General features: G+C 49.0%; 1 protein-coding gene across 3 annotated transcripts in view; it reads left to right on the forward strand.

The window, feature by feature from the left end:
- LOC139571651 (alpha-actinin-2-like) overlaps positions 1-26,540 on the forward strand; it is a 107,960-nt gene that overhangs the window by 66,823 nt on the left and 14,597 nt on the right. For all 3 annotated transcript variants that reach the window (XM_071394715.1, XM_071394713.1, XM_071394714.1), the window contains 2 exons: positions 11,042-11,150; positions 19,747-19,887. In XM_071394715.1, coding sequence (XP_071250816.1) covers positions 11,042-11,150; positions 19,747-19,887 — 250 coding nt within the window. The remainder of the gene's footprint in view (positions 1-11,041; positions 11,151-19,746; positions 19,888-26,540) is intronic.

Below are 26,540 nucleotides of genomic sequence, written 5' to 3' on the forward strand. Positions count from 1 at the left end.
GTAGTGGTGGACTCACTATGGCTGAGGTCACTATTACCTAGTGTAGCGGTGGACTCACTATGGTGAGGTCACTATTACCTAGTGTAGTGGTGGACTCACTATGGTGAGGTCACTATTACCTAGTGTAGTGGTGGACTCACTATGGCTGAGGTCACTATTACCTAGTGTAGTGGTGGACTCACTATGGCTGAGGTCACTATTACCTAGTGTAGTGGTGGACTCTCCTCACTATGGCTGAGGTCACTATTGCCTAGTGTAGTGGTGGACTCTCCTCACTATGGCTGAGGTCACTATTACCTAGTGTAGTGGTGGACGCACTATGGCTGAGGTCACTATTACCTAGTGTAGTGGTGTACTCTACTCACTATGGCTGAGGTCACTATTACCTAGTGTAGTGGTGGACTCACTACTGGCTGAGGTCACTATTACCCAGTGTAGCGGTGGACTCTCCTCACTATGGCTGAGGTCACTATTACCTAGTGTAGTGGTGGACTCACTATAGCTGAGGTCACTATTATCTAGTTTAGTGGTGGACTCACTATGGCTGAGGTCACTATTACCTAGTGTAGTGGTGGACTCTCCTCACTATGGCTGAGGTCACGATTACCTAGTGTAGCGGTGGACTCACTATGGTGAGGTCACTATTACCTAGTGTAGTGGTGGACTCACTATGGCTGAGGTCACTATTACCTAGTGTAGTGGTGGACTTTACTCACTATGGCTGAGGTCACTATTACCTAGTGTAGTGGTGGACTCTCCTCACTATGGCTGAGGTCACTATTGCCTAGTGTAGTGGTGGACTCTCCTCTCTATGGCTGAGGTCACTATTATCTAGTGTAGTGGTGGACTCACTATGGCTGAGGTCACTATTACCTAGTGTAGTGGTGGACTCACTATGGTGAGGTCACTATTACCTAGTGTAGTGGTGGACTCACTATGGCTGAGGTCACTATTACCTAGTGTAGTGGTGGACTCTACTCACTATGGCTGAGGTCACTATTACCTAGTGTAGTGGTGGACTCACTATGGTGAGGTCACTATTACCTAGTGTAGTGGTGGACTCTCCTCTCTATGGCTGAGGTCACTATTACCTAGTGTAGTGGTGGACTCACTATGGCTGAGGTCACTATTACCTAGTGTAGTGGTGGACTCTTCTCACTATGGCTGAGGTCACTATTACCTAGTGTAGTGGTGGACTCTACTCACTATGGCTGATGTCACTATTACCTAGTGTAGTGGTGGACTCACTATGGCTGAGGTCACTATTACCTAGTGTAGTGGTGGACTCACTATGGCTGAGGTCACTATTACCTAGTGTAGTGGTGGACTCACTATGGCTGAGGTCACTATTACCTAGTGTAGTGGTGGACTCACTATGGCTGAGGTCACTATTACCTAGTGTAGTGGTGGACTCTACTCACTATGGCTGAGGTCACTATTACCTAGTGTAGTGGTGGACTCACTATGGCTGAGGTCACTATTACCTAGTGTAGTGGTGGATTCACTATGGCTGAGGTCACTATTACCTAGTGTAGTGGTGGACTTACTATGGCTGAGGTCACTAATACCTAGTGTAGTGGTGGACGCACTATGGCTGAGGTCACTATTACCTAGTGTAGTGGTGTACTCTACTCACTATGGCTGAGGTCACTATTACCTAGTGTAGTGGTGGACTCACTATGGCTGAGGTCACTATTACCCAGTGTAGCGGTGGACTATCCTCACTATGGCTGAGGTCACTATTACCTAGTGTAGTGGTGGACTCACTATAGCTGAGGTCACTATTATCTAGTGTAGTGGTGGACTCACTATGGCTGAGGTCACTATTACCTAGTGTAGCGGTGGACTCACTATGGTGAGGTCACTATTACCTAGTGTAGTGGTGGACTCACTATGGTGAGGTCACTATTACCTAGTGTAGTGGTGGACTCACTATGGCTGAGGTCACTATTACCTAGTGTAGTGGTGGACTCACTATGGCTGAGGTCACTATTACCTAGTGTAGTGGTGGACTCTCCTCACTATGGCTGAGGTCACTATTGCCTAGTGTAGTGGTGGACTCTCCTCACTATGTCTAAGGTCACTATTACCTAGTGTAGTGGTGGACTCACTATGGCTGAGGTCACTATTACCTAGTGTAGTGGTGGACTCACTATGGCTGAGGTCACTAATACCTAGTGTAGTGGTGGACGCACTATGGCTGAGGTCACTATTACCTAGTGTAGTGGTGTACTCTACTCACTATGGCTGAGGTCACTATTACCTAGTGTAGTGGTGGACTCACTATGGCTGAGGTCACTATTACCCAGTGTAGCGGTGGACTATCCTCACTATGGCTGAGGTCACTATTACCTAGTGTAGTGGTGGACTCACTATAGCTGAGGTCACTATTATCTAGTGTAGTGGTGGACTCACTATGGCTGAGGTCACTATTACCTAGTGTAGCGGTGGACTCACTATGGTGAGGTCACTATTACCTAGTGTAGTGGTGGACTCACTATGGTGAGGTCACTATTACCTAGTGTAGTGGTGGACTCACTATGTCTGAGGTCACTATTACCTAGTGTAGTGGTGGACTCACTATGGCTGAGGTCACTATTACCTAGTGTAGTGGTGGACTCTCCTCACTATGGCTGAGGTCACTATTGCCTAGTGTAGTGGTGGACTCTCCTCACTATGGCTGAGGTCACTATTACCTAGTGTAGTGGTGGACTCTCCTCACTATGGCTGAGGTCACTATTGCCTAGTGTGGTGGTGGACTCTCCTCACTATGGCTGAAGTCACTATTGCCTAGTGTAGTGGTGGACTCTCCTCTCTATGGCTGAGGTCACTATTATCTAGTGTAGTGGTGGACTCACTATGGCTGAGGTCACTATTACCTAGTGTAGTGGTGGACTCACTATGGTGAGGTCACTATTACCTAGTGTAGTGGTGGACTCACTATGGCTGAGGTCACTATTACCTAGTGTAGTGGTGGACTCTACTCACTATGGCTGAGGTCACTATTACCTAGTGTAGTGGTGGACTCACTATGGTGAGGTCACTATTACCTAGTGTAGTGGTGGACTCTCCTCTCTATGGCTGAGGTCACTATTACCTAGTGTAGTGGTGGACTCTCCTCTCTATGGCTGAGGTCACTATTACCTAGTGTAGTGGTGGACGCACTGTGGCTGAGGTCACTATTACCTAGTGTAGTGGTGGACTCACTATGGCTGAGGTCACTATTACCTAGTGTAGTGATGGACTCACTATGGCTGAGGTCACTATTACCTAGTGTAGTGGTGGACTCACTATGGCTGAGGTCACTATTACCTAGTGTAGTGGTGGACTCTTCTCACTATGGCTGAGGTCACTATTACCTAGTGTAGTGGTGGACTCTACTCACTATGGCTGAGGTCACTATTACCTAGTGTAGTGATGGACTCTACTCACTGTGGCTGAGGTCACTATTACCTAGTGTAGTGGTGGACTCTTCTCACTATGGCTGAGGTCACTATTACCTAGTGTAGTGGTGGACTCTACTCACTATGGCTGAGGTCACTATTACCTAGTGTAGTGGTGGACTCACTATGGCTGAGGTCACTATTACCTAGTGTAGTGGTGGACTCACTATGGCTGAGGTCACTATTACCTAGTGTAGTGGTGGACTCACTATGGCTGAGGTCACTATTACCTAGTGTAGCGGTGGACTCTTCTCACTATGGCTGAGGTCACTATTACCTAGTGTAGTGGTGGACTCACTATGGCTGAGGTCACTATTACCTAGTGTAGCGGTGGACTCTCCTCACTATGGCTGAGGTCACTATTACCTAGTGTAGCGGTGGACTCTCCTCACTATGGCTGAGGTCACTATTACCTAGTGTAGCGGTGGACTCTTCTCACTGTGGCTGAGGTCACTATTACCTAGTGTAGCGGTGGACTCTCCTCACTATGGCTGAGGTCACTATTACCTAGTGTAGTGGTGGACGCACTGTGGCTGAGGTCACTATTACCTAGTGTAGTGGTGGACTCTTCTCACTATGGCTGAGGTCACTATTACCTAGTGTAGTGGTGGACTCTCTATGGCTGAGGTCACTATTACCTAGTGTAGTGGTGGACTCTACTCACTATGGCTGAGGTCACTATTACCTAGTGTAGTGATGGACTCTACTCACTATGGCTGAGGTCACTATTACCTGGTGTAGTGGTGGACTCACTATGGCTGAGGTCACTATTACCTAGTGTAGTGGTGGACGCACTGTGGCTGAGGTCACTATTACCTAGTGTAGTGGTGGACTCTTCTCACTATGGCTGAGGTCACTATTACCTAGTGTAGTGGTGGACTCACTTTGGCTGAGGTCACTATTACCTAGTGTAGTGGTGGACTCTACTCACTATGGCTGAGGTCACTATTACCTAGTGTAGTGGTGGACTCTACTCACTATGGCTGAGGTCACTATTACCTAGTGTAGTGGTGGACTCTTCTCACTATGGCTGAGGTCACTATTACCTAGTGTAGTGGTGGACTCACTATGGCTGAGGTCACTATTACCTAGTGTAGTGGTGTACTCACTATGGCTGAGGTCACTATTACCTAGTGTAGTGGTGGACTCACTATGGTGAGGTCACTATTACCTTGTGTAGTGGTGGACTCACTATGGTGAGGTCACTATTACCTAGTGTAGTGGTGGACTCACTATGGCTGAGGTCACTATTACCTAGTGTAGTGGTGGACTCACTATGGCTGAGGTCACTATTACCTAGTGTAGTGGTGGACTCACTATGGCTGAGTTCACTATTACCTAGTGTAGTGGTGGACTCTACTCACTATGGCTGAGGTCACTATTACCTAGTGTAGTGGTGGACTCACTATGGTGAGGTCACTATTACCTAGTGTAGTGGTGGACTCTCCTCTCTATGGCTGAGGTCACTATTACCTAGTGTAGTGGTGGACTCTCCTCTCTATGGCTGAGGTCACTATTACCTAGTGTAGTGGTGGACGCACTGTGGCTGAGGTCACTATTACCTAGTGTAGTGGCGGACTCACTATGGCTGAGGTCACTATTACCTAGTGTAGTGATGGACTCACTATGGCTGAGGTCACTATTACCTAGTGTAGTGGTGGACTCACTATGGCTGAGGTCACTATTACCTAGTGTAGTGGTGGACTCTTCTCACTATGGCTGAGGTCACTATTACCTAGTGTAGTGGTGGACTCTACTCACTATGGCTGAGGTCACTATTACCTAGTGTAGTGATGGACTCTACTCACTGTGGCTGAGGTCACTATTACCTAGTGTAGTGGTGGACTCTTCTCACTATGGCTGAGGTCACTATTACCTAGTGTAGTGGTGGACTCTACTCACTATGGCTGAGGTCACTATTACCTAGTGTAGTGGTGGACTCACTATGGCTGAGGTCACTATTACCTAGTGTAGTGGTGGACTCACTATGGCTGAGGTCACTATTACCTAGTGTAGCGGTGGACTCTCCTCACTATGGCTGAGGTCACTATTACCTAGTGTAGCGGTGGACTCTCCTCACTATGGCTGAGGTCACTATTACCTAGTGTAGCGGTGGACTCTTCTCACTGTGGCTGAGGTCACTATTACCTAGTGTAGCGGTGGACTCTCCTCACTATGGCTGAGGTCACTATTACCTAGTGTAGTGGTGGACGCACTGTGGCTGAGGTCACTATTACCTAGTGTAGTGGTGGACTCTTCTCACTATGGCTGAGGTCACTATTACCTAGTGTAGTGGTGGACTCTCTATGGCTGAGGTCACTATTACCTAGTGTAGTGGTGGACTCTACTCACTATGGCTGAGGTCACTATTACCTAGTGTAGTGATGGACTCTACTCACTATGGCTGAGGTCACTATTACCTGGTGTAGTGGTGGACTCACTATGGCTGAGGTCACTATTACCTAGTGTAGTGGTGGACGCACTGTGGCTGAGGTCACTATTACCTAGTGTAGTGGTGGACTCTTCTCACTATGGCTGAGGTCACTATTACCTAGTGTAGTGGTGGACTCACTTTGGCTGAGGTCACTATTACCTAGTGTAGTGGTGGACTCTACTCACTATGGCTGAGGTCACTATTACCTAGTGTAGTGGTGGACTCACTTTGGCTGAGGTCACTATTACCTAGTGTAGTGGTGGACTCTTCTCACTATGGCTGAGGTCACTATTACCTAGTGTAGTGGTGGACTCACTATGGCTGAGGTCACTATTACCTAGTGTAGTGGTGGACGCACTGTGGCTGAGGTCACTATTACCTAGTGTAGTGGTGGACTCTTCTCACTATGGCTGAGGTCACTATTACCTAGTGTAGTGGTGGACTCACTATGGCTGAGGTCACTATTACCTAGTGTAGTGGTGGACTCTACTCACTATGGCTGAGGTCACTATTACCTAGTGTAGCGGTGGACTCTTCTCACTGTGGCTGAGGTCACTATTACCTAGTGTAGCGGTGGACTCTCCTCACTATGGCTGAGGTCACTATTACCTAGTGTAGTGGTGGACGCACTGTGGCTGAGGTCACTATTACCTAGTGTAGTGGTGGACTCTTCTCACTATGGCTGAGGTCACTATTACCTAGTGTAGTGGTGGACTCTCTATGGCTGAGGTCACTATTACCTAGTGTAGTGGTGGACTCTACTCACTATGGCTGAGGTCACTATTACCTAGTGTAGTGATGGACTCTACTCACTATGGCTGAGGTCACTATTACCTGGTGTAGTGGTGGACTCACTATGGCTGAGGTCACTATTACCTAGTGTAGTGGTGGACGCACTGTGGCTGAGGTCACTATTACCTAGTGTAGTGGTGGACTCTTCTCACTATGGCTGAGGTCACTATTACCTAGTGTAGTGGTGGACTCACTTTGGCTGAGGTCACTATTACCTAGTGTAGTGGTGGACTCTACTCACTATGGCTGAGGTCACTATTACCTAGTGTAGTGGTGGACTCTACTCACTATGGCTGAGGTCACTATTACCTAGTGTAGTGGTGGACTCTTCTCACTATGGCTGAGGTCACTATTACCTAGTGTAGTGGTGGACTCACTATGGCTGAGGTCACTATTACCTAGTGTAGTGGTGTACTCACTATGGCTGAGGTCACTATTACCTAGTGTAGTGGTGGACTCACTATGGTGAGGTCACTATTACCTTGTGTAGTGGTGGACTCACTATGGTGAGGTCACTATTACCTAGTGTAGTGGTGGACTCACTATGGCTGAGGTCACTATTACCTAGTGTAGTGGTGGACTCACTATGGCTGAGGTCACTATTACCTAGTGTAGTGGTGGACTCACTATGGCTGAGTTCACTATTACCTAGTGTAGTGGTGGACTCTACTCACTATGGCTGAGGTCACTATTACCTAGTGTAGTGGTGGACTCACTATGGTGAGGTCACTATTACCTAGTGTAGTGGTGGACTCTCCTCTCTATGGCTGAGGTCACTATTACCTAGTGTAGTGGTGGACTCTCCTCTCTATGGCTGAGGTCACTATTACCTAGTGTAGTGGTGGACGCACTGTGGCTGAGGTCACTATTACCTAGTGTAGTGGCGGACTCACTATGGCTGAGGTCACTATTACCTAGTGTAGTGATGGACTCACTATGGCTGAGGTCACTATTACCTAGTGTAGTGGTGGACTCACTATGGCTGAGGTCACTATTACCTAGTGTAGTGGTGGACTCTTCTCACTATGGCTGAGGTCACTATTACCTAGTGTAGTGGTGGACTCTACTCACTATGGCTGAGGTCACTATTACCTAGTGTAGTGATGGACTCTACTCACTGTGGCTGAGGTCACTATTACCTAGTGTAGTGGTGGACTCTTCTCACTATGGCTGAGGTCACTATTACCTAGTGTAGTGGTGGACTCTACTCACTATGGCTGAGGTCACTATTACCTAGTGTAGTGGTGGACTCACTATGGCTGAGGTCACTATTACCTAGTGTAGTGGTGGACTCACTATGGCTGAGGTCACTATTACCTAGTGTAGCGGTGGACTCTCCTCACTATGGCTGAGGTCACTATTACCTAGTGTAGCGGTGGACTCTCCTCACTATGGCTGAGGTCACTATTACCTAGTGTAGCGGTGGACTCTCCTCACTATGGCTGAGGTCACTATTACCTGGTGTAGTGGTGGACTCTTCTCACTATGGCTGAGGTCACTATTACCTAGTGTAGTGGTGGACTCTTCTCACTATGGCTGAGGTCACTATTACCTAGTGTAGTGGTGGACTCTCTATGGCTGAGGTCACTATTACCTAGTGTAGTGGTGGACTCTACTCACTATGGCTGAGGTCACTATTACCTAGTGTAGTGATGGACTCTACTCACTATGGCTGAGGTCACTATTACCTGGTGTAGTGGTGGACTCACTATGGCTGAGGTCACTATTACCTAGTGTAGTGGTGGACGCACTGTGGCTGAGGTCACTATTACCTAGTGTAGTGGTGGACTCTTCTCACTATGGCTGAGGTCACTATTACCTAGTGTAGTGGTGGACTCACTTTGGCTGAGGTCACTATTACCTAGTGTAGTGGTGGACTCTACTCACTATGGCTGAGGTCACTATTACCTAGTGTAGTGGTGGACTCTACTCACTATGGCTGAGGTCACTATTACCTAGTGTAGTGGTGGACTCTTCTCACTATGGCTGAGGTCACTATTACCTAGTGTAGTGGTGGACTCACTATGGCTGAGGTCACTATTACCTAGTGTAGTGATGGACTTACTATGGCTGAGGTCACTATTACCTAGTGTAGTGGTGGACTCACTATGGCTGAGGTCACTATTACCTAGTGTAGTGGTGGACTCTTCTCACTATGGCTGAGGTCAATATTACCTAGTGTAGTGGTGGACTCTACTCACTATGGCTGAGGTCACTATTACCTAGTGTAGTGATGGACTCTACTCACTGTGGCTGAGGTCACTATTACCTAGTGTAGTGGTGGACTCTTCTCACTATGGCTGAGGTCACTATTACCTAGTGTAGTGGTGGACTCTACTCACTATGGCTGAGGTCACTATTACCTAGTGTAGTGGTGGACTCACTATGGCTGAGGTCACTATTACCTAGTGTAGTGGTGGACTCACTATGGCTGAGGTCACTATTACCTAGTGTAGTGGTGGACTCACTATGGCTGAGGTCACTATTACCTAGTGTAGCGGTGGACTCTTCTCACTATGGCTGAGGTCACTATTACCTAGTGTAGTGGTGGACTCACTATGGCTGAGGTCACTATTACCTAGTGTAGCGGTGGACTCTCCTCACTATGGCTGAGGTCACTATTACCTAGTGTAGCGGTGGACTCTCCTCACTATGGCTGAGGTCACTATTACCTAGTGTAGCGGTGGACTCTTCTCACTGTGGCTGAGGTCACTATTACCTAGTGTAGCGGTGGACTCTCCTCACTATGGCTGAGGTCACTATTACCTAGTGTAGTGGTGGACGCACTGTGGCTGAGGTCACTATTACCTAGTGTAGTGGTGGACTCTTCTCACTATGGCTGAGGTCACTATTACCTAGTGTAGTGGTGGACTCTCTATGGCTGAGGTCACTATTACCTAGTGTAGTGGTGGACTCTACTCACTATGGCTGAGGTCACTATTACCTAGTGTAGTGATGGACTCTACTCACTATGGCTGAGGTCACTATTACCTGGTGTAGTGGTGGACTCACTATGGCTGAGGTCACTATTACCTAGTGTAGTGGTGGACGCACTGTGGCTGAGGTCACTATTACCTAGTGTAGTGGTGGACTCTTCTCACTATGGCTGAGGTCACTATTACCTAGTGTAGTGGTGGACTCACTTTGGCTGAGGTCACTATTACCTAGTGTAGTGGTGGACTCTACTCACTATGGCTGAGGTCACTATTACCTAGTGTAGTGGTGGACTCTACTCACTATGGCTGAGGTCACTATTACCTAGTGTAGTGGTGGACTCTTCTCACTATGGCTGAGGTCACTATTACCTAGTGTAGTGGTGAACTCACTATGGCTGAGGTCACTATTACCTAGTGTAGTGGTGGACTCACTATGGCTGAGGTCACTATTACCTAGTGTAGTGGTGGACTCACTATGGCTGAGGTCACTATTACCTAGTGTAGTGGTGGACTCTTCTCACTATGGCTGAGGTCACTATTACCTAGTGTAGTGGTGGACTCACTATGGCTGAGGTCACTATTACCTAGTGTAGCGGTGGACTCTATTCACTGTGGCTGAGGTCACTATTACCTAGTGTAGTGGTGGACTCACTATGGCTGAGGTCACTATTACCTAGTGTAGTGGTGGACTCTCCTCACTATGGCTGAGGTCACTATTACCTAGTGTAGTGGTGGACTCACTATGGCTGAGGTCACTATTACCTAGTGTAGTGGTGGACTCACTATGGCTGAGGTCACTATTACCTAGTGTAGTGGTGGACTCTCTATGGCTGAGGTCACTATTACCTAGTGTAGTGGTGGACTCACTATGGCTGAGGTCACTATTACCTAGTGTAGTGGTGGACTCACTATGGCTGAGGTCACTATTACCTAGTGTAGCGGTGGACTCTACTCACTATGGCTGAGGTCATTATTAGTTATATCCACTCCCTCTATTGGGTTGAGGTCAGGGGACTTCACAGGCTACTCAAGTAATCTGAACTCGCTGTCATGTTCAAGGATTGTCTTTCCAAAAATGTGGCTCCAAATGGCACCCAATTCCCTTTATAGTGCACTACTTTTGACCAGAGCGCGCTCTCTCTCTCTCTCTCTCTCTTTCTCTGTCTCTGTCTCTGTCTCTCTCTCTCTGTCTCTCTCTCTCTCTCTGTCTCTCTCTCTCTCTCTCTGTCTCTGTCTCTGTCTCTGTCTCTGTCTCTCTCTCTCTGTCTCTCTCTCTCTCTGTGTCTCTCTCTCTCTCTCTCTCTCTCTCTCTCTCTCTCTCTCTGTCTCTGTCTCTGTCTCTGTCTCTGTCTCTGTCTCTCTCTCTCTCTGTCTCTGTATCTGTCTCTGTCTCTGTCTCTGTCTCTCTCTCTCTGTCTCTCTCTCTCTGTCCACAGTGAGCTGGACTACCATGCTGCCTCGTCCATCAACGAGCGCTGCCAGGGCATCTGTGACCAATGGGACCAGCTGGGGACCCTCACCCAGAAGAGGAGGGAGAACCTGGAGGTACAGAATAGGGCTGGGTTCTTCTAGTGGGGGGAGGTACAGAATAGGGCTGGGATCTTCTAGTGGGAGGAGGTACAGAATAGGGCTGGGTTCTTCTAGTGGAGGGAGGTACAGAATAGGGCTGGGTTCTTCTAGTGGGGGCTAGTGGAGGGAGGTACAGAATAGGGCTGGGTTCTTCTAGTGGAGGGAGGTACAGAATAGGGCTGGGGTCTTCTAGTGGAGGGAGGTACAGAATAGGACTGGGTTCTTCAAGTGGAGGGAGGTACAGAATAGGGCTGGGTTCTTCTAGTGGAGGGAGGTACAGAATAGGACTGGGTTCTTCTAGTGGAGGGAGGTACAGAATAGGACTGGGTTCTTCAAGTGGAGGGAGGTACAGAATAGGGCTGGGTTCTTCAAGTGGAGGGAGGTACAGAATAGGGCTGGGTTCTTCAAGTGGAGGGAGGTACAGAATAGGGCTGGGTTCTTCTAGAGGAGGGAGGTACAGAATAGGGCTGGGTTCTTCTGGTGGAGGGAGGTACAGAATAGGGCTGGGTTCTTCTAGTGGAGGGAGGTACAGAATAGGGCTGGGTTCTTCTAGTGGAGGGAGGTACAGAATAGGGCTGGGTTCTTCTAGTGGAGGGAGGTACAGAATAGGGCTGGGTTCTTCTAGAGGAGGGAGGTACAGAATAGGGCTGGGTTCTTCTAGTGGAGGTACAGAATATGGCTGGGTTCTTCTAGTGGAGGTACAGAATAGGGCTGGGTTCTTCTAGTGGAGGGAGGTACAGAATAGGGCTGGGTTCTTCTAGTGGAGGGAGGTACATAATAGGGCTGGGTTCTTCTAGTGGAGGGAGGTACAGAATAGGGCTGGGTTCTTCTAGTGGAGGGAGGTACAGAATAGGGCTGGGTTCTTCTCGTGGAGGGAGGTACAGAATAGGGCTGGGTTCTTCTAGTGGAGGGAGGTACAGAATAGGGCTGGGTTCTTCTAGTGGAAGGAGGTACAGAATAGGGCTGGGTTCTTCTAGTGGAGGGAGGTACAGAATAGGGCTGGGTTCTTCTAGTGGAGGGAGGTACAGAATAGGGCTGGGTTCTTCTAGTGGGGGGAGGTACAGAATAGGGCTGGGTTCTTCTAGTGGAGGGAGGTACAGAATAGGGCTGGGTTCTTCTAGTGGAGGGAGGTACAGAATAGGGCTGGGTTCTTCTAGTGGAGGGAGGTACAGAATAGGGCTGGGTTCTTCTAGTGGAGGGAGGTATAGAATAGGGCTGGGTTCTTCTAGTGGAGGGAGGTACAGAATAGGGCTGGGTTCTTCTAGTGGAGGGAGGTACAGAATAGGGCTGGGTTCTTCTAGTAGAGGGAGGTACAGAATAGGGCTGGGTTCTTCTAGTAGAGGGAGGTACAGAATAGGGCTGGGTTCTTCTAGTGGAGGGAGGTACAGAATAGGGCTGGGTTCTTCTAGTGGAGGGAGGTACAGAATAGGGCTGGGTTCTTCTAGTGGAGGGAGGTACAGAATAGGGCTGGGTTCTTCTAGTGGAGGGAGGTACAGAATAGGGCTGGGTTCTTCTAGTGGAGGGAGGTACAGAATAGGGCTGGGTTCTTCTAGTGGAGGGAGGTACAGAATAGGGCTGGGTTCTTCTAGTGGAGGGAGGTACAGAATAGGGCTGGGTTCTTCTAGTGGAGGGAGGTACAGAATAGGGCTGGGTTCTTCTAGAGGAGGGAGGTACAGAATAGGGCTGGGCTCTTCTAGTGGGGGCTAGTGGAGGGAGGTACAGAATAGGGCTGGGTTCTTCTAGTGGAGGGAGGTACAGAATAGGGCTGGGTTCTTCTAGTGGAAGGAGGTACAGAATAGGGCTGGGTTCTTCTAGTGGAGGGAGGTACAGAATAGGGCTGGGATCTTCTAGTGGAGGGAGGTACAGAATAGGGCTGGGTTCTTCTAGTGGGGGCTAGTGGAGGGAGGTACAGAATAGGGCTGGGTTCTTCTAGTGGAGGGAGGTACAGAATAGGGCTGGGTTCTTCTAGTGGAGGGAGGTACAGAATAGGGCTGGGCTCTTCTAGTGGGGGCTAGTGGAGGGAGGTACAGAATAGGGCTGGGTTCTTCTAGTGGAGGGAGGTACAGAATAGGGCTGGGTTCTTCTAGTGGAAGGAGGTACAGAATAGGGCTGGGTTCTTCTAGTGGAGGGAGGTACAGAATAGGGCTGGGTTCTTCTAGTGGAGGGAGGTACAGAATAGGGCTGGGTTCTTCTAGTGGAGGGAGGTACAGAATAGGGCTGGGTTCTTCTAGTGGAGGGAGGTACAGAATAGGGCTGGGTTCTTCTAGTGGAGGGAGGTACAGAATAGGGCTGGGTTCTTCTAGTGGAGGGAGGTACAGAATAGGGCTGGGTTCTTCTAGTGGAGGGAGGTACAGAATAGGGCTGGGTTCTTCTAGTGGAGGGAGGTACAGAATAGGGCTGGGTTCTTCTAGTGGAGGGAGGTACAGAATAGGGCTGGGTTCTTCTAGAGGAGGGAGGTACAGAATAGGGCTGGGCTCTTCTAGTGGGGGCTAGTGGAGGGAGGTACAGAATAGGGCTGGGTTCTTCTAGTGGAGGGAGGTACAGAATAGGGCTGGGTTCTTCTAGTGGAAGGAGGTACAGAATAGGGCTGGGTTCTTCTAGTGGAGGGAGGTACAGAATAGGGCTGGGTTCTTCTAGTGGAGGGAGGTACAGAATAGGGCTGGGTTCTTCTAGTGGGGGCTAGTGGAGGGAGGTACAGAATAGGGCTGGGTTCTTCTAGTGGAGGGAGGTACAGAATAGGGCTGGGTTCTTCTAGTGGAGGGAGGTACAGAATAGGGCTGGGCTCTTCTAGTGGGGGCTAGTGGAGGGAGGTACAGAATAGGGCTGGGTTCTTCTAGTGGAGGGAGGTACAGAATAGGGCTGGGTTCTTCTAGTGGAAGGAGGTACAGAATAGGGCTGGGTTCTTCTAGTGGAGGGAGGTACAGAATAGGGCTGGGTTCTTCTAGTGGAGGGAGGTACAGAATAGGGCTGGGTTCTTCTAGTGGAGGGAGGTACAGAATAGGGCTGGGTTCTTCTAGTGGACGGAGGTACAGAATAGGGCTGGGTTCTTCTAGTGGAGGGAGGTACAGAATAGGGCTGGGTTCTTCTAGTGGAGGGATGTACAGAATAGGGCTGGGTTCTTCTAGTGGAGGGAGGTACAGAATAGGGCTGGGTTCTTCTAGTGGAGGGAGGTACAGAATAGGGCTGGGTTCTTCTAGTGGAGGGAGGTACAGAATAGGACTGGGTTCTTCTAGTGGAGGGAGGTACAGAATAGGGCTGGGTTCTTCTAGTGGAGGGAGGTACAGAATAGGGCTGGGTTCTTCTAGTGGAGGGAGGTACAGAATAGGGCTGGGTTCTTCAAGTGGAGGGAGGTACAGAATAGGGCTGGGTTCTTCTAGTGGAGGGAGGTACAGAATAGGGCTGGGTTCTTCTAGTGGAGGGAGGTACAGAATAGGGCTGGGTTCTTCTAGTGGAGGGAGGTACAGAATAGGGCTGGGTTCTTCTAGTGGAGGGAGGTACAGAATAGGGCTGGGTTCTTCTAGTGGAGGGAGGTACAGAATAGGGCTGGGTTCTTCTAGTGGAGGGAGGTACAGAATAGGGCTGGGTTCTTCTAGTGGAGGAGGTACAGAATAGTGCTGGGTTCTTCTAGTGGAGGCTAGTGGAGGGAGGTACAGAATAGGGCTGGGTTCTTCTAGTGGAGGGAGGTACAGAATAGGGCTGGGTTCTTCTAGTGGAGGGAGGTACAGAATAGGGCTGGGTTCTTCTAGTGGAGGGAGGTACAGAATAGGGCTGGGTTCTTCTAGTGGAGGGAGGTACAGAATAGGGCTGGGTTCTTCTAGTGGAGGGAGGTACAGAATAGGGCTGGGTTCTTCTAGTGGAGGGAGGTACAGAATAGGGCTGGGCTCTTCTAGTGGGGGCTAGTGGAGGGAGGTACAGAATAGGGCTGGGTTCTTCTAGTGGAGGGAGGTACAGAATAGGGCTGGGTTCTTCTAGTGGAGGGAGGTACAGAATAGGGCTGGGTTCTTCTAGTGGAGGGAGGTACAGAATAGGGCTGGGTTCTTCTAGTGGAGGGAGGTACAGAATAGGGCTGGGTTCTTCTAGTGGAGGGAGGTACAGAATAGGGCTGGGTTCTTCTAGAGGAGGGAGGTACAGAATAGGGCTGGGCTCTTCTAGTGGGGGCTAGTGGAGGGAGGTACAGAATAGGGCTGGGTTCTTCTAGTGGAGGGAGGTACAGAATAGGGCTGGGTTCTTCTAGTGGAAGGAGGTACAGAATAGGGCTGGGTTCTTCTAGTGGAGGGAGGTACAGAATAGGGCTGGGTTCTTCTAGTGGAGGGAGGTACAGAATAGGGCTGGGTTCTTCTAGTGGGGGCTAGTGGAGGGAGGTACAGAATAGGGCTGGGTTCTTCTAGTGGAGGGAGGTACAGAATAGGGCTGGGTTCTTCTAGTGGAGGGAGGTACAGAATAGGGCTGGGCTCTTCTAGTGGGGGCTAGTGGAGGGAGGTACAGAATAGGGCTGGGTTCTTCTAGTGGAGGGAGTTACAGAATAGGGCTGGGTTCTTCTAGTGGAAGGAGGTACAGAATAGGGCTGGGTTCTTCTAGTGGAGGGAGGTACAGAATAGGGCTGGGTTCTTCTAGTGGAGGGAGGTACAGAATAGGGCTGGGTTCTTCTAGTGGAGGGAGGTACAGAATAGGGCTGGGTTCTTCTAGTGGACGGAGGTACAGAATAGGGCTGGGTTCTTCTAGTGGAGGGAGGTACAGAATAGGGCTGGGTTCTTCTAGTGGAGGGATGTACAGAATAGGGCTGGGTTCTTCTAGTGGAGGGAGGTACAGAATAGGGCTGGGTTCTTCTAGTGGAGGGAGGTACAGAATAGGGCTGGGTTCTTCTAGTGGAGGGAGGTACAGAATAGGACTGGGTTCTTCTAGTGGAGGGAGGTACAGAATAGGGCTGGGTTCTTCTAGTGGAGGGAGGTACAGAATAGGGCTGGGTTCTTCTAGTGGAGGGAGGTACAGAATAGGGCTGGGTTCTTCAAGTGGAGGGAGGTACAGAATAGGGCTGGGTTCTTCTAGTGGAGGGAGGTACAGAATAGGGCTGGGTTCTTCTAGTGGAGGGAGGTACAGAATAGGGCTGGGTTCTTCTAGTGGAGGGAGGTACAGAATAGGGCTGGGTTCTTCTAGTGGAGGGAGGTACAGAATAGGGCTGGGTTCTTCTAGTGGAGGGAGGTACAGAATAGGGCTGGGTTCTTCTAGTGGAGGGAGGTACAGAATAGGGCTGGGTTCTTCTAGTGGAGGAGGTACAGAATAGTGCTGGGTTCTTCTAGTGGAGGCTAGTGGAGGGAGGTACAGAATAGGGCTGGGTTCTTCTAGTGGAGGGAGGTACAGAATAGGGCTGGGTTCTTCTAGTGGAGGGAGGTACAGAATAGGGCTGGGTTCTTCTAGTGGAGGGAGGTACAGAATAGGGCTGGGTTCTTCTAGTGGAGGGAGGTACAGAATAGGGCTGGGTTCTTCTAGTGGAGGGAGGTACAGAAATGGGCTGGGTTCTTCTAGTGGAGGGAGGTACAGAATAGGGCTGGGCTCTTCTAGTGGGGGCTAGTGGAGGGAGGTACAGAATAGGGCTGGGTTCTTCTAGTGGAGGGAGGTACAGAATAGGGCTGGGTTCTTCTAGTGGAGGGAGGTACAGAATAGGGCTGGGTTCTTCTAGTGGAGGGAGGTACAGAATAGGGCTGGGTTCTTCTAGTGGAGGGAGGTACAGAATAGGGCTGGGTTCTTCTAGTGGGGGCTAGTGGAGGGAGGTACAGAATAGGGCTGGGTTCTTCTAGTGGAGGTACAGAATAGGGCTGGGTTCTTCTAGTGGAGGGAGGTACAGAATAGGGCTGGGTTCTTCTAGTGGAGGGAGGTACAGAATAGGGCTGGGTTCTTCTAGTGGGGGAGGTACAGAATAGGGCTGGGTTCTTCTAGTGGAGGTACAGAATAGGGCTGGGTTCTTCTAGTGGAGGGAGGTACAGAATAGGGCTGGGTTCTTCTAGTGGAGGGAGGTACAGAATAGGGCTGGGTTCTTCTAGTGGGGGAGGTACAGAATAGGGCTGGGTTCTTCTAGTGGAGGGACGTACAGAATAGGGCTGGGTTCTTCTAGTGAAGGGAGACAGAGGGCCTCTGGTGGGGGCTAGTGGAGGGAGACAGAGGTCCTCTGGTGGGGGCTAGTGGAGGGAGACAGAGGTCCTCTGGTGGGGGCTAGTGGAGGGAGACAGAGGTCCTCTGGTAGGGGCTAGTGGAGAGAGACAGAGGTCCTCTGGTGGGGGCTAGTGGAGGGAGATAGAGGTCCTCTGGTGGGGGCTAGTGTAGGGAGATAGAGGTCCTCTGGTGGGGGCTAGTGTAGGGAGATAGAGGTCCTCTGGTGGGGGCTAGTGGAGGGAGTCAGAGGTCCTCTGGTGGGGGCTAGTGTAGGGAGATAGAGGTCCTCTGGTGGGGGCTAGTGTAGGGCGATAGAGGTCCTCTGGTGGGGGCTAGTGTAGGGAGATAGAGGTCCTCTGGTGGGGGCTAGTGGAGGGAGACAGAGGTCCTCTGGTGGGGGCTAGTGGAGGGAGATAGAGGTCCTCTGGTGGGGGCTAGTGGAGGGAGATAGAGGTCCTCTGGTGGGGGCTAGTGTAGGGAGATAGAGGTCCTCTGGTGGGGGCTAGTGGAGGGAGACAGAGGTCCTCTGGTGGGGGCTAGTGGAGGGAGTCAGAGGTCCTCTGGTGGGGGCTAGTGGAGGGAGTCAGAGGTCCTCTGGTGGGGGCTAGTGGAGGGAGACAGAGGTCCTCTGGTGGGGGCTAGTGGAGGGAGATAGAGTTCCTCTGGTGGGGGCTAGTGTAGGGAGATAGAGGTCCTCTGGTGGGGGCTAGTGTAGGGAGATAGAGGTCCTCTGGTGGGGGCTAGTGGAGGGAGATAGAGGTCCTCCTGTGGGGGCTAGTGTAGGGAGTCAGAGGTCCTCTGGTGGGGGCTAGTGGAAGGAGATAGAGGTCCTCTGGTGGGGGCTAGTGGAGGGAGTCAGAGGTCCTCTGATGGGGGCTAGTGGAGGGAGACAGAGGTCCTCTGGTGGGGGCTAGTGGAGGGAGTCAGAGGTCCTCTGGTGGGGGCTAGTGGAGGGAGTCAGAGGTCCTCTGGTGGGGGCTAGTGGAGGGAGACAGAGGTCCTCTGATGGGGGCTAGTGGAGGGAGTCAGAGGTCCTCTGGTGGGGGCTAGTGGAGGGAGTCAGAGGTCCTCTGGTGGGGGCTAGTGGAGGGAGATAGAGGTCCTCTGGTGGGGGCTAGTGGAGGGAGATAGAGGTCCTCTGGTGGGGGCTAGTGGAGGGAGATAGAGGTCCTCTGGTGGGGGCTAGTGGAGGGAGACAGAGGTCCTCTGGTGGGGGCTAGTGGAGGGAGACAGAGGTCCTCTGGTGGGGGCTAGTGGAGGGAGATAGAGGTCCTCTGGTGGGGGCTAGTGGAGGGAGATAGAGGTCCTCTGGTGGGGGCTGGTGGAGGGAGATAGAGGTCCTCTGGTGGGGGCTAGTGGAGGGAGACAGAGGTCCTCTGGTGGGGGCTGGTGGAGGGAGATAGAGGTCCTCTGGTGGGGGCTAGTGTAGGGAGATAGAGGTCCTCTGGTGGGGGCTGGTGGAGGGAGATAGAGGTCCTCTGGTGGGGGCTAGTGGAGGGAGACAGAGGTCCTCTGGTGGGGGCTAGTGGAGGGAGATAGAGGTCCTCTGGTGGGGGCTAGTGGAGGGAGACAGAGGTCCTCTGGTGGGGGCTAGTGGAGGGAGACAGAGGTCCTCTGGTGGGGGCTAGTGGAGGGAGACAGAGGTCCTCTGGTGGGGGCTAGTGGAGGGAGATAGAGGTCCTCTGGTGGGGGCTAGTGGAGGGAGATAGAGGTCCTCTGGTGGGGGCTAGTGGAGGGAGACAGAGGTCCTCTGGTGGGGGCTAGTGGAGGGAGACAGAGGTCCTCTGGTGGGGGCTAGTGGAGGAAGACAGAGGTCCTCTGGTGGGGGCTAGTGGAGGGAGATAGAGGTCCTCTGGTGGGGGCTAGTGGAGGGAGACAGAGGTCCTCTGGTGGGGGCTAGTGGAGGGAGACAGAGGTCCTCTGGTGGGGGCTAGTGTAGGGAGATAGAGGTCCTCTGGTGGGGGCTAGTGGAGGGAGATAGAGGTCCTCTGGTGGGGGCTAGTGGAGGGAGACAGAGGTCCTCTGGTGGGGGCTAGTGGAGGGAGATAGAGGTCCTCTGGTGGGGGCTAGTGGAGGGAGATAGAGGTCCTCTGGTGGGGGCTAGTGGAGGGAGACAGAGGTCCTCTGGTGGGGGCTAGTGGAGGGAGATAGAGGTCCTCTGGTGGGGGCTAGTGTAGGGAGACAGACAGTCTGGTTCTAATCTGCAGACCGACATAAACACAGATGATCAACACAGAAATCACTACACAGAAATTACTACACAGAAATTGAGTTGCCATTACTCACAGTTCTGAATGACCAGGTTTCACGTCACAACAATAAACAGTGTTTACGAGTAGTTTAAAACCACTTGGTCACGATAGTCATCATTTTAACTGGTCATTTGGCATTAATCCCATTTCCCCCCTAACTTGGTGTCTCTCAGAGGACGGAGAAGCTGCTGGAGACCATCGACCAGCTGTTCCTGGAGTTCTCCAAGAGGTCAGCTCCCTTTAACAACTGGATGGAAGGAGCCATGGAAGACCTGCAGGACATGTTCATAGTTCACACTGTGGATGACATCCAGGTAAAGACCTGTTCATAGTTCACACTGTGGATGACATCCAGGTAAAGACCTGTTCATAGTTCACACTGTGGATGACATCCAGGTAAAGACCTGTTCATAGTTCACACTGTGGATGACATCCAGGTAAAGACATGTTCATAGTTCACACTGTGGATGACATCCAGGTAAAGACCTGTTCATAGTTCACACTGTGGATGACATCCAGGTAAAGACATGTTCATAGTTCACACTGTGGATGACATCCAGGTAAAGACCTGTTCATAGTTCACACTGTGGATGACATCCAGGTAAAGACATGTTCATAGTTCACACTGTGGATGACATCCAGGTAAAGACAGTTCACACTGTGGATGACATCCAGGTAAAGACATGTTCATAGTTCACACTGTGGATGACATCCAGGTAAAGACATGTTCATAGTTCACACTGTGGATGACATCCAGGTAAAGACCTGTTCATAGTTCACACTGTGGATGACATCCAGGTAAAGACATGTTCGTAGTTCACACTGTGGATGACATCCAGGTAAAGACCTGTTTATAGTTCACACTGTGGATTACATCCAGGTAGTTCACACTGTGGATGACATCCAGGTAAAGACATGTTTATAGTTCACACTGTGGATGACATCCAGGTAAAGACATGTTTATAGTTCACACTGTGGATTACATCCAGGTAGTTCACACTGTGGATGACATCCAGGTAAAGACATGTTCATAGTTCACACTGTGGATGACATCCAGGTAAAGACATGTTCATAGTTCACACTGTGGATGACAACCAGGTAAAGACATGTTCATAGTTCACACTGTGGATGACATCCAGGTAAAGACATGTTCATAGTTCACACTGTGGATGACATCCAGGTAAAGACCTGTTCATAGTTCACACTGTGGATGACATCCAGGTAAAGACATGTTCGTAGTTCACACTGTGGATGACATCCAGGTAAAGACCTGTTTATAGTTCACACTGTGGATTACATCCAGGTAGTTCACACTGTGGATGACATCCAGGTAAAGACATGTTTATAGTTCACACTGTGGATGACATCCAGGTAAAGACATGTTTATAGTTCACACTGTGGATTACATCCAGGTAGTTCACACTGTGGATGACATCCAGGTAAAGACATGTTCATAGTTCACACTGTGGATGACATCCAGGTAAAGACATGTTCATAGTTCACACTGTGGATGACATCCAGGTAAAGACATGTTCATAGTTCACACTGTGGATGACATCCAGGTAAAGACATGTTCATAGTTCACACTGTGGATGACATCCAGGTAAAGACCTGTTCATAGTTCACACTGTGGATGACATCCAGGTAAAGACATGTTCATAGTTCACACTGTGGATGACATCCAGGTAAAGACATGTTCATAGTTCACACTGTGGATGACATCCAGGTAGTTCACACTGTAGATGACATCCAGGTAAAGACATGTTCATAGTTCACACTGTGGATGACATCCAGGTAAAGACCTGTTCATAGTTCACACTGTGGATGACATCCAGGTAAAGACCTGTTCATAGTTGACACTGTGGATGACAACCAGGTAAAGACATGTTCATAGTTCACACTGTGGATGACATCTAGGTAGTTCACACTGTGGATGACATCCAGGTAAAGACATGTTCATAGTTCACACTGTAGATGACATCCAGGTAAAGACCTGTTCATAGTTCACACTGTGGATGACATCCAGGTAAACACCTGTTCATAGTTCACACTGTGGATGACATCCAGGTAAAGACCTGTTCATAGTTCACACTGTGGATGACATCCAGGTAAAGACATGTTCATAGTTCACACTGTGGATGACAACCAGGTAAAGACATGTTCATAGTTCACACTGTGGATGACATCCAGGTAAAGGCATGTTCATAGTTCACACTGTGGATGACATCCAGGTAAAGACATGTTCATAGTTCACACTGTGGATGACATCCAGGTAAAGACATGTTCATAGTTCACACTGTGGATGACATCCAGGTAAAGACATGTCCATAGTTCACACTGTGGATGACATCCAGGTAAAGACCTGTTCATAGTTCACACTGTGGATGACATCCAGGTAAAGACCTGTTCATAGTTCACACTGTGGATGACATCCAGGTAAAGACATGTCCATAGTTCACACTGTGGATGACATCCAGGTAAAGACCTGTTCATAGTTCACACTGTGGATGACATCCAGGTAAAGACCTGTTCATAGTTCACACTGTGGATGACATCCAGGTAAAGACATGTCCATAGTTCACACTGTGGATGACATCCAGGTAAAGACATGTCCATAGTTCACACTGTGGATGACATCCAGGTAAAGACCTGTTCATAGTTCACACTGTGGATGACATCCAGGTAAAGACCTGTTCATAGTTCACACTGTGGATGACATCCAGGTAAAGACCTGTTCATAGTTCACACTGTGGATGACATCCAGGTAAAGACAGTTCACACTGTGGATGATAACCAGGTAAAGACATGTTCATAGTTCACACTGTGGATGACATCCAGGTAAAGACATGTCCATAGTTCACACTGTGGATGGCATCCAGGTAAAGACATGTTCATAGTTCACACTGTGGATGACATCCAGGTAAAGACAGTTCACACTGTGGATGATAACCAGGTAAAGACATGTTCATAGTTCACACTGTGGATGACATCCAGGTAAAGACCTGTTCATAGTTCACACTGTGGACGACATCCAGGTAAAGACATGTTCATAGTTCACACTGTGGATGACATCCAGGTAAAGACATGTCCATAGTTCACACTGTGGATGACATCCAGGTAAAGACATGTTCATAGTTCACACTGTGGATGACATCCAGGGTAAAGACCTGTTCATAGTTCACACTGTGGATGACATCCAGGTAAAGACATGTCCATAGTTCACACTGTGGATGACATCCAGGTAAAGACATGTCCATAGTTCACACTGTGGATGACATCCAGGTAAAGACATGTTCATAGTTCACACTGTGGATGACATCCAGGTAAAGACATGTTCATAGTTCACACTGTGGATGACAACCAGGTAAAGACATGTTCATAGTTCACACTGTGGATGACATCCAGGTAAAGACATGTTCATAGTTCACACTGTGGATGACATCCAGGTAAAGACATGTTCATAGTTCACACTGTGGATGACATCCAGGTAAAGACATGTTCATAGTTCACACTGTGGATGACATCCAGGTAAAGACCTGTTCATAGTTCACACTGTGGATGACATCCAGGTAAAGACATGTCCATAGTTCACACTGTGGATGACATCCAGGTAAAGACCTGTTCATAGTTCACACTGTGGATGACATCCAGGTAAAGACCTGTTCATAGTTCACACTGTGGATGACATCCAGGTAAAGACATGTCCATAGTTCACACTGTGGATGACATCCAGGTAAAGACATGTCCATAGTTCACACTGTGGATGACATCCAGGTAAAGACCTGTTCATAGTTCACACTGTGGATGACATCCAGGTAAAGACCTGTTCATAGTTCACACTGTGGATGACATCCAGGTAAAGACCTGTTCATAGTTCACACTGTGGATGACATCCAGGTAAAGACAGTTCACACTGTGGATGATAACCAGGTAAAGACATGTTCATAGTTCACACTGTGGATGACATCCAGGTAAAGACATGTCCATAGTTCACACTGTGGATGACATCCAGGTAAAGACAGTTCACACTGTGGATGACATCCAGGTAAAGACCTGTTCATAGTTCACACTGTGGACGACATCCAGGTAAAGACATGTTCATAGTTCACACTGTGGATGACATCCAGGGTAAAGACCTGTTCATAGTTCACACTGTGGATGACATCCAGGTAAAGACAGTTCACACTGTGGATGATAACCAGGTAAAGACATGTTCATAGTTCACACTGTGGATGACATCCAGGTAAAGACCTGTTCATAGTTCACACTGTGGATGACATCCAGGTAAAGACATGTCCATAGTTCACACTGTGGGTGACATCCAGGTAAAGACCTGTTCATAGTTCACACTGTGGATGACATCCAGGTAAAGACATGTCCATAGTTCACACTGTGGATGACATCCAGGTAAAGACATGTCCATAGTTCACACTGTGGATGACATCCAGGTAAAGACATGTCCATAGTTCACACTGTGGATGACATCCAGGTAAAGACCTGTTCATAGTTCACACTGTGGATGACATCCAGGTAAAGACCTGTTCATAGTTCACACTGTGGATGACATCCAGGTAAAGACCTGTTCATAGTTCACACTGTGGATGACATCCAGGTAAAGACAGTTCACACTGTGGATGATAACCAGGTAAAGACATGTTCATAGTTCACACTGTGGATGACATCCAGGTAAAGACATGTTCATAGTTCACACTGTGGATGACATCCAGGTAAAGACATGTCCATAGTTCACACTGTGGATGGCATCCAGGTAAAGACATGTTCATAGTTCACACTGTGGATGACATCCAGGTAAAGACAGTTCACACTGTGGATGATAACCAGGTAAAGACATGTTCATAGTTCACACTGTGGATGACATCCAGGTAAAGACCTGTTCATAGTTCACACTGTGGATGACATCCAGGTAAAGACATGTCCATAGTTCACACTGTGGATGACATCCAGGTAAAGACATGTTCATAGTTCACACTGTGGATGACATCCAGGGTAAAGACCTGTTCATAGTTCACACTGTGGATGACATCCAGGTAAAGACATGTTCATAGTTCACACTGTGGATGATAACCAGGTAAAGACCTGTTCATAGTTCACACTGTGGATGACATCCAGGTAAAGACATGTTCATAGTTCACACTGTGGATGACATCCAGGTAAAGACATGTTCATAGTTCACACTGTGGATGACATCCAGGTAAAGACATGTTCATAGTTCACACTGTGGATGACATCCAGGTAAAGACATGTTCATAGTTCACACTGTGGATGACATCCAGGTAAAGACATGTTCATAGTTCACACTGTGGATGACATCCAGGTAAAGACATGTTTATAGTTCACACTGTGGATGACATCCAGGTAAAGACATGTTTATAGTTCACACTGTGGATGACATCCAGGTAAAGACATGTTCGTAGTTCACACTGTGGATGACATCCAGGTAAAGACCTGTTCATAGTTCACACTGTGGATGACATCCAGGTAGTTCACACTGTGGATGACATCCAGGTAAAGACATGTTTATAGTTCACACTGTGGATGACATCCAGGTAAAGACATGTTCATAGTTCACACTGTGGATGACATCCAGGTAAAGACATGTTCATAGTTCACACTGTGGATGACATCCAGGTAGTTCACACTGTAGATGACATCCAGGTAAAGACATGTTCATAGTTCACACTGTGGATGACATCCAGGTAAAGACCTGTTCATAGTTCACACTGTGGATGACATCCAGGTAAAGACCTGTTCATAGTTGACACTGTGGATGACAACCAGGTAAAGACATGTTCATAGTTCACACTGTGGATGACATCTAGGTAGTTCACACTGTGGATGACATCCAGGTAAAGACATGTTCATAGTTCACACTGTAGATGACATCCAGGTAAAGACCTGTTCATAGTTCACACTGTGGATGACATCCAGGTAAACACCTGTTCATAGTTCACACTGTGGATGACATCCAGGTAAAGACCTGTTCATAGTTCACACTGTGGATGACATCCAGGTAAAGACATGTTCATAGTTCACACTGTGGATGACAACCAGGTAAAGACATGTTCATAGTTCACACTGTGGATGACATCCAGGTAAAGGCATGTTCATAGTTCACACTGTGGATGACATCCAGGTAAAGACATGTTCATAGTTCACACTGTGGATGACATCCAGGTAAAGACATGTTCATAGTTCACACTGTGGATGACATCCAGGTAAAGACATGTCCATAGTTCACACTGTGGATGACATCCAGGTAAAGACCTGTTCATAGTTCACACTGTGGATGACATCCAGGTAAAGACCTGTTCATAGTTCACACTGTGGATGACATCCAGGTAAAGACATGTCCATAGTTCACACTGTGGATGACATCCAGGTAAAGACCTGTTCATAGTTCACACTGTGGATGACATCCAGGTAAAGACCTGTTCATAGTTCACACTGTGGATGACATCCAGGTAAAGACATGTCCATAGTTCACACTGTGGATGACATCCAGGTAAAGACATGTCCATAGTTCACACTGTGGATGACATCCAGGTAAAGACCTGTTCATAGTTCACACTGTGGATGACATCCAGGTAAAGACCTGTTCATAGTTCACACTGTGGATGACATCCAGGTAAAGACCTGTTCATAGTTCACACTGTGGATGACATCCAGGTAAAGACAGTTCACACTGTGGATGATAACCAGGTAAAGACATGTTCATAGTTCACACTGTGGATGACATCCAGGTAAAGACATGTCCATAGTTCACACTGTGGATGACATCCAGGTAAAGACAGTTCACACTGTGGATGATAACCAGGTAAAGACATGTTCATAGTTCACACTGTGGATGGCATCCAGGTAAAGACATGTTCATAGTTCACACTGTGGATGACATCCAGGTAAAGACAGTTCACACTGTGGATGATAACCAGGTAAAGACATGTTCATA

Source organism: Salvelinus alpinus, chromosome 3 (genome assembly GCF_045679555.1).
Source record: "Salvelinus alpinus chromosome 3, SLU_Salpinus.1, whole genome shotgun sequence".
NCBI classification, from domain to species: domain Eukaryota; kingdom Metazoa; phylum Chordata; class Actinopteri; order Salmoniformes; family Salmonidae; genus Salvelinus; species Salvelinus alpinus.